The sequence below is a fragment of the Xenopus tropicalis genome, chromosome 4, assembly GCF_000004195.4.
Source record: "Xenopus tropicalis strain Nigerian chromosome 4, UCB_Xtro_10.0, whole genome shotgun sequence".
Taxonomy (NCBI): Eukaryota; Metazoa; Chordata; class Amphibia; order Anura; family Pipidae; genus Xenopus; species Xenopus tropicalis.
The window spans coordinates 34,649,072-34,658,366 of record NC_030680.2 but is presented as its reverse complement, the minus strand read 5'-3'; the positions used below and the strand labels follow the sequence as shown (position 1 = coordinate 34,658,366).

General features: G+C 43.8%; 1 protein-coding gene and 1 pseudogene across 1 annotated transcript; one reads left to right on the top strand and one right to left on the bottom strand.

Annotated features, from left to right (window-relative positions):
* Positions 1-1,964: 1,964 nt before the first annotated feature.
* Positions 1,965-2,107, bottom strand: LOC116410684 (annotated as a pseudogene).
* A 1,461-nt stretch (positions 2,108-3,568) lies between these two features.
* On the top strand, positions 3,569-7,809 carry gng3 (guanine nucleotide binding protein (G protein), gamma 3). Its single transcript, NM_001171609.1, has 3 exons — positions 3,569-3,622; positions 6,358-6,460; positions 7,375-7,809. Exons 2-3 carry the CDS (start codon positions 6,362-6,364, stop codon positions 7,501-7,503), a joined length of 228 nt encoding a protein of 75 aa, NP_001165080.1. The 5' UTR covers positions 3,569-3,622; positions 6,358-6,361; the 3' UTR covers positions 7,504-7,809.
* The last annotated feature ends 1,486 nt before the right edge of the window (positions 7,810-9,295 follow it).

The following is a 9,295-nucleotide window of genomic DNA, read 5'->3' as shown; positions in this document are numbered from 1 at the left end:
TCCCCCGGCCCCATTCCCCTCCCAGCACTACAGCAAGTATCCCTCCCCGGCCCCATTCCCCTCCCAGCACTACAGCAAGTATCCCTCCCCCGGCTCCATTCCCCTCCCAGCACTACAGCAAGTATCCCTCCCCCGGCCCCATTCCCCTCCCAGCACTACAGCAAGTATCCCTCCCCCGGCCCCATTCCCCTCCCAGCACTACAGCAAGTATCCCTCCCCCGGCCCCATTCCCCTCCCAGCACTACAGCAAGTATCCCTCCCCCGGCCCCATTCCCCTCCCAGCACTACAGCAAGTATCCCTCCCCGGCCCCATTCCCCTCCCAGCACTACAGCAAGTATCCCTCCCCGGCCCCATTCCCCTCCCAGCACTACAGCAAGTATCCCTCCCCGGCCCCATTCCCCTCCCAGCACTACAGCAAGTATCCCTCCCCCGGCCCCATTCCCCTCCCAGCACTACAGCAAGTATCCCTCCCCCGGCCCATTCCCCTCCCAGCACTACAGCAAGTATCCCTCCCCCGGCCCCATTCCCCTCCCAGCACTACAGCAAGTATCCCTCCCCGGCCCCATTCCCCTCCCAGCACTACAGCAAGTATCCCTCCCCCGGCTCCATTCCCCTCCCAGCACTACAGCAAGTATCCCTCCCCCGGGCCCCATTCCCCTCCCAGCACTACAGCAAGTATCCCTCCCCCGGCCCCATTCCCCTCCCAGCACTACAGCAAGTATCCCTCCCCCGGCCCCATTCCCCTCCCAGCACTACAGCAAGTATCCCTCCCCCGGCCCCATTCCCCTCCCAGCACTACAGCAAGTATCCCTCCCCGGCCCCATTCCCCTCCCAGCACTACAGCAAGTATCCCTCCCCCGGCCCCATTCCCCTCCCAGCACTACAGCAAGTATCCCTCCCCCGGCCCCATTCCCCTCCCAGCACTACAGCAAGTATCCCTCCCCGGCCCCATTCCCCTCCCAGCACTACAGCAAGTATCCCTCCCCCGGCCCCATTCCCCTCCAGCACTACAGCAAGTATCCCTCCCCCGGCCCCATTCCCCTCCCAGCACTACAGCAAGTATCCCTCCCCGGCCCCATTCCCCTCCCAGCACTACAGCAAGTATCCCTCCCCCGGCCCCATTCCCCTCCCAGCACAATGAATTAGCAGCAGCCCCAGCTGTAGTCTACCCCAGTCCAATGAGCTGCACCAGTGCATCCTGATTTCTCTCATCCTCAGCCTGATTTCCCCCTTCCTCCCAGCAGAATGAATTCTTCCCTCAGCAGCAGCGAAATCGTATGCAGGAATGGCTGCCCTATGCTATTGTAGCTGTGTTACTACTTACCACTAAATGCCAAGGCTAATGTCACAAATAGCACCCACCAATCCACATCTATTTGCCATGTGTTCCAGCAGCACTGACAGCCTGTCAGTGTTTTTTTTTTTTTTTTAAATGATGTTTGAGCAGTGTATCATCAACTAAAGTGCATTGACAACACACAGAGCCTAAAAAGGCTCCAGGTTACCCACCATAAGGGTGCAATGAATCAGAGTCTTCAGATCTACCTACATCCAAGGATTACACTAACTCCCCAACCTATAAGGCCTGCAAGGGGCAAAGTTCTTTAGACCTCCACTTCCTTTGCCAGTAGCGTAACTTGGGCTTGCTGCTCCCCCCCCAAAAAAAAAATCTTTTTGAGTTAACCCAGCGCAAACAGTCCCTCCTACCCTGCCCCCTTGGCCCGCTAAATACACCACTGCCCTTTGCTGTAAGGCTAGGGGTTCCTTTGCCCATGTCCCTCCAAAAGGCTTTTAAGTGGTTCTTAAAAACAAACAGACATCTAAAAAGGTTCCAAAACTTCAGCTGGGCCGTTTTTTTGTGGGGGAAGAAGTCTAATGGCCTCACATCCCCCCCATCTAAGCCCAGAAGAGTTTATTGCACTGATCCTGTGGAAAAAATAGAGGTCAGAGGTCTGGGGTAAAAAAAAAGTGCAGCATAAAGTGCTGTTGATTAAGTGTCCAAGTGTCACAGGATCAAGGTAGTCTGTCTTGTATAGAGGGGCAGCCAGATTCCCCTCCTATAAACAGATACTACACTTGATCTTAGCCAAGAGGCCAAGAAGCATTGACAGACTTAGCTTTGTATGATTTTCCGACACTGTGTGTGCGCCGAATCATATAGTTGATCGGAAAGGTTAGAAAATTTGTCTGGATGATTTCCTTGGGTGACCTGCAATGGAAGTCACTTACGATTGGTGTCTGCCAACTATTTTATGTTCAGAACATATTTTAAGGGCTTTATCCTACAATTTTAGTCTAAATGTTAGTTTCAGATCATTGAATTTAAACACATGATCAATATCCAAATGTTTGTCGGACTTAAATCTGAATGTGTATGGCCACCTTAATCCCCTGGTAACTTCGCGGGTGCTGCCGTCTGAGACTCACCTCATGGCAGCGCCCCTGGCACCATAGGCCATCAATTTTCTAAAATAAAACATTTCACTGATAAGTAATGATTTACTTTTTACAGCAGTGTGCTTGACATTTAATTTGGTGCTCTCTCATATTGCCATGACTTATCATATTAGAGTAGGGGGTTAGAAGATTAATATTAGGGATGCAACAAATCCACTATTTTCGGATTCGGCTGAACCCTGGATCCTTCGTAAAGGATTTGTCTGAATACTGAACTGAATTCTAATTTAGATATGTGCACGCATGGCGCACTTCCATGTTTATGTTACAAAAAGTCACGTGATTCAGTTCGACCAGGAGCGTCGGTTTGGCCGAATCCGAATCCTGCTGACGGTCGAATCTTGCCCAAATCCCAACCTGAATTCTGGATTCGGTGAATCCCTAATTACGATCTTGTAATATTGAAATGTAATATTAAAATAAATGTTCATTAGCACTCAGACAGGTAACACCTAGCTGGTATTTTACCATGGTGACCCTAGGTACAATTTTGTTTGGTTTTGTTACTCAGTATTGCTCAGTATAAAGGCTTTGCATAACCCAATATCGTGCATTTTCTAGCTGAAATTCTCTGCATGTGCCCAATTACAGGCTGATTTAATACACACCGGGTACTAGAGTGCCAACATGAACTTCCCCATGCTGTTACCTACTTTTATATTTTGTGGCTTGCTTTAGACTGTAAGCTCTTGCAGGAAGAGCCCTCTTTACCCAATGTTTTAGAGTGCCTTTAAATTAGTTGCAATGTACCCACATATACAGCACTGCAAAACATTGTAGTACTTTATTATTCAATTTAATAATAATAATAAAAAATAATATGCTCAGTTTGCAGATTTAAAGATGTTTTAGATAAATATAGATATTACATAAAGATGTAATAATTTTATTAAAATATATAAGGGCAGTCGCTCCTACCATCTCTCCTCCTTTTGTTTTTGTTTCTCCTTTTCATCCCCTCCCTCACCCCACTCTAAACCTTAGCACTGTGTTTTCATTTTAAATCGTTCAGTCCTCTATCTCCCTCCCTTTCCTTTCACCCTCCCATCCTCCTTCAGTTGGTTTCTCCTCCCCCTCTGCTTTGTTGTAGGGTGTGTGTATATGGTACAGCTGCAGTAAAGCGACTGATCAGCATCCTGTATCCCTCCACTACCAGACAGACAGGTGGGTACCACAAACTATGTTTTCTACCTCAGAGGAGAAGGAAGGCACCGAGTGTATTTTGTAATGGGATGCACTATGTCAAGTGATGCACTATTCATTAAATGTTAGCCTGCTGTCCATTGGGAGTAATGTGCCCCTCCCTGCAGCTTCCATCCTTGCAAATGGCCTAGAATTGTGTGGAGATAAATCTGTAGAAAGGGGAATATGCGGGAAACTGGGATGGGCAAATGCATCATGGGGGGATGATGATGAGGATAGATATCACAGGAGTAAATGAATGAAGAGCATGCATACTGTAATTCAGGCCAAAGGATCTCACAAGTCAGGGCTGAGCACAGAGATGGAGAAAATGAATTGTTGTAACAATACCGGAGGATGGATATGACAGAATGAATGGCTGAAGAGCATGCATATAGTAAATCAGGTTACAGGGCCCCTCCACAATAAGAATTTGTCTGCACTGGTTATGGTTACTTCTGGAAAATATGACAGCACTTGGTTAATATTCAGCAATGATGGAGGGCAGGGCTACGTTTCAGTCACAGATCTTTGCCAGCAAAGGAATCATGTGTATATGCTGGTGTATATTTATATTAACTTGCACAATGTTCTAACCCAGGATGAGGCGGTGTGGAGCTTGTGTCACTAGAGATGGAATCGTGCACAGAATATTTTTTATTACAGTCTACATGTACTGTAGGTGTAGGGCAGTTATTGGGGTTACATTAAGGGATACCACTATCAACTACAGAAATAATACATGGTACCCCTGCTCAAAAGGTGACCAAGAGATTTAGCCACTTTCTTATATCTGATTAAATAAATAAGCTATATGGCACAGGTATTGGGACACTTTATATGAGCAATATTATATGTATATAATCTCCTCAGTTTAACACTCAATGCTGAGTTCCAAACTCTTATAGCAACATCAGCACAAAATCTATTCATTTTTGTCATGGCTGAGCAATTGCACACTAGCCTAACTTCACAATGTGGGGGTGTGCTTCAGCCAGATGATTGCCTTACCTTTTGGCCTGGCACTGCATAAAGCCAACTGTGAAGTCTGGTAAAAGAAAAATAGCAGGGATGCACCGAATCGTGGCCTTTTCTAGCAGGATTTCAGCCGTATCCAATTGACTGGCCGAAACAAATCCTCGCGTGACTTTGGGTCACACAATTAAGGCTACTACTAGATATTTCCTTGTGCTAATTTGAATAAGCAAATTATGGTTTGGATACAGTCAAAACCTTGTGACAGATTCAGCATTTGGCTGAATTCCCCAAAGGTGGATTTGGTGCAACCCTAAAGAACAGCAATCTGTGGTTTTTATAGTTCCAAGATCATTGTTTCTGGTAAAAGCAAACCTTAATTCTACAGCATACAATTACTTTGTTGATAATTCCGTGCTTCTTATTTTGTGGCAACAGTGTGGGGAAGGCCTATTCAGGTTTAGGTATTATGATACCCTCATACACAAAGAGAGTGCCCTTAACCCAACTGAACGCTGACTGATCCCCAGCATCAGTGCCCTACTTCACTAATGTGTTTGAGGTCAAAATGCCAACAACTGTTTCAGCATCTAGTGAAAAGCTTTCCCATGCAAAGTAGAAATGATTTTAACAGCAAATGTCAGACCAAATTCATATTCTAACCCTGGGTTTTGGCACGAGATGTTGGACAGGCAAGTGTTTAGATACTTTTGGCCATACAGTGTATATAAATAAAAATGTTATATAGTGGTTACCTTTTTTTAATTTTGTGGTTGCAGAATAATAGTTACAGAAGCCGGTAGGACCTGCCGCTCTATTTGCTGATTCGTGTAGTCCTATTGGCTTCTGTAAATCCCATACAAGCAAACAGAACGCAACTTAAATGCCCACTGATGCCATCTCTATTTCATCTTTTAATAAATATGCATCAATATGTTTCTTATAACTAGAAATGTTTTTCCTTTTTTGGCACTACACTACCGTGCAGTGTGCTAAGTGCCACTGGCTTACCTGCTCAACCCGGGAAAGGAGGTAGCAGCAGGTGAAACAGATGGGCGGGACTAGTAGCGTTTTTGGAGACTTTTTTTTAATAAATCAGCAGCCTTAAACATCTTCTTTAAGCACATTCCTTCTATATTTAGGATGCACTGGCCCATTCTTGTTTTTTTTTTTTACACATCTCCTTTAAAGGCACCTTAGAAGTTTATCTTCTGGTTACTTGTAGTAGGTACAGTATATGCCTTCATATGTACAGCAGCCCATTTTGTAGCCTCCCCATGCACAACTGTCTATTTTAGTATGGTCAGAGAGCTTCTTCTATGCCAGGCCCAAAGAGGTGGGAGTGCATATAGCTGCTTATATACCAAATGATTTTTTTCTGTTCCAAAAAAATCTGGCTTTATTTACTCCAATATTACATTATATATCATTAGTCAAACCTGCCTAGTTTTCCAAACCATCCATCCAAACCTTTCTTAAAATGCTCTATTGCATCTGCTAGTAGAGCTGCAGTACAACTTCACAGCTCTCACTACAAAAATGCTTTTCACACCTTAAAATGAAACCTCCTGTCTTCCAGTACCAAGGGATGCCCTTATGTCCTCTGGGATATACATATATATCAATAGCTAATATAATGTGTGCATAAATAATAAAATAAATATCCTTAATATTTATTATTTCTATATTATATCTATGCACACACACAGTACATCCATGATTGTATGTATTTTCCTATGCAGCACAATGAAAGGCGACACACCAGTGAACAGCACTCTGAGTGTGGGACAAGCAAGAAAAATGGTGGAGCAGTTGAAGATCGAAGCATCCATGTGTCGCATAAAGGTGTGTACAAAAATATAAATACTCTGGTCTGATAGTTATCATTTATCTTGCACATAGTAAACCTATAGTCAGTATGTTTAAAAACATCAACACAAAATAATTGAGGTTATGTGACACATGCATACACACAGCATTTTCCATGTAGTGTGCTGGAGTTGTCTGTTAATTGTTAATGGAAGCTTATGGATCTCATGGCAGGTTCTAGAATGGAGAATACAGCAACAAAATGCATCTGGATAGACACTTAAGGGGTATATTTATCATGCTGTGTAAAAAGTGGAGTGAAGTATTACCGGTTATGTTGCCCAGGGAAACCAATCAGCAATTAGATTTCAACAATTAGAAAACCAAAGCAAAGCATCTGATTGGCTGCTATGAGCAATATCACCAGTGATGGTTTACTCCACTTTTTACACAGCATGATAAATATACCCCTTAGGGTGAAGACACTTGTCGTGGCTACTAAACTAGACAATGCTGATCATTTACTGATAATTGTCTCTACATGTGTTTTAGCAGAGTCAATTCTCAGTATTGTCTATGGCAGGGAATTTTCTGGCGTTTACTAGCCATGACAAGTAGCTGCTACTAAGTAGCTTAGTTTGGCTTCACCCTTACAAATAACTACCTTTGTGCTCCCCTTTACATGATTGCTATTTTAGTTAAAGAAAGGGTTTATTTAGGGTGGTATGTAGCATTACCACTCAAAGAGAAGGGGGCTGCTCCCAGAAGTCCAATTTAAAGAGTGTTAAAACAGCCATTTTTAAAATACACATAATATACTTGCATGGAAATTGCCACCTAGAAAAAAATATAAATCTACATTCTGAGAGTTTTGCTAATCACAAAATGAACCCTTGCGGCAGCATTTGTTTTTTACAATGCTTTGTTCCCTCTATTTCCACCCCATGCAGGTCTCTAAGGCAGCTTCAGATCTTATGACATTCTGCGATGCTCACGCTTGTGAAGATCCTCTTATAACTCCAGTGCCCACCTCGGAAAATCCTTTCAGAGAGAAAAAGTTCTTCTGTGCCCTCCTCTGACACCTCTGTTCACTGAGGCACACACCCTTTGACTGGGCTACTGGCACCATTCCCCAAATCCTTCTACTGAAATCCCCTGGTCCTACTGACTCTCCTCTCCACCGTTCGCGTGGTTTTAATGCTGTTTCCTTTCCTAATTAAGGACAGGGAGGTTGGTAAAAACATACCCCTTCCTATCAAAGACAAGGGGATTGTTGGAATCTTTCACCTGTTCTGTTCTTTTTCCTGCCCTGGGTTGTGGGAATGTTCACATCAGTATTTATTTGTAAACTGAAACAGTGATTAATAAATATTGCCAAAAAAACAGTCTGAATCAAACTGAAGCACAATTTTTAAGACATTAATAGCTATTTACATTATTAACACAATCAAGTCTGTGCCAAATCTTTCATCAAGTACAAGATGGAACTGAGAATTAAGTAGCTATCCCAATAAACAGGTGACATTCCAGTAGTTTAGCTTGTTCCTTAGTGTGCATCATTCCATTTAGGAACATTCTACAGTACAACAGGCTGTATAGCAGACTTAGGTCCATTGAGGTTACCGAGACATAAAGAACATCACTCCTTTTTCTGTGTTAGGAAATTCTGTAAATTAGAAAAAAAAAAAAAGGAATGCTATTGTAAGGTATTTATCCAATCAATATACCTAAAGGTGGCCATACACGGGCAGATCCGCTCGCTTGGCGATGTCGCCAAGCGAGCGGATCTTCACCCGATATCCCCACCTACGGGTGGCGATATCGGGGAGGCATGTCAGTGAATTCGATTGTTTGGCCCTGGGGCCAAACGATCTAATTCTGCAAGCGGCAATGGGGCAGTTGGTTCGGGGACCGCATCAACGAGCCGATGCGGTCCCCAATCCGACGGGATTTTCTAACCTGGCCGACCGACCCCAGGGCCAAACGATCGAATTCACCGACATGCCTCCCCGATATCGCCACCCGTAGGTGGGGATATCGGGTGAAGATCCGCTCGCTTGGCGACATCACCAAGCGAGCGGATCTGCCCGTGTATGGCCACCTTTAGTCCATGTTTCCTTGCAACTCATTCCGTTCAAGTGCAGACACAAGTTTTTATCATAACATCACTAAGCCACCATTACCCATGTCAAGGTAAACTCCATATGATAGTCCTATATTAACCTCTGGTCATATTTTTCCATAGATCAGAAAATCCCTATTTGGTTGTATTATATTGGGAAAGTGTCTCCTAAGCATATTGCAGGCTGATCCTCCCTCCTGTACTTTTTTTTAACTAAGATTTTTTTTTTAACTTAAAGGCACAAGACCCACAAATGGATGGGCTTTGGGGAGCTAAAACCACAAGGAAATTTGGCCTGCCTTTCTGCAGAGTGAAGCTAGTAATACATGTACCGATACTACTGTACAAAATAAAACTGTAAAAATTGTATAGTATTAGGTATGTGTGTGGCAGTCTGCTGATCCCTTGTAATATATGGATATGCTGGAAAATCTTATCTGCTAATGCATTATATCTGCCAGTGTATGGTGCATTGGCAGATGAAGAAATAAACACTGCTTGGGCTGGCTGCCAGAACAATCAGAAAACAGGAAGGCAGCCCATGAAATGTATGGACACTCTTACAGTTTGTTGGGCTGCAGGCCAATTAGTCAGATACCTATGTGTATCAGCTCATGTATGAACGCCTTTACCCTTTTAAAATCCAAATAAACCAGGAGGTTGTGGTTGTACTTAGAGGCTCATTAAATTATATGTACAATGGGAGTGCTACTGATCTGTGTCAAAGTTTGTTATAAATACACAAAAAC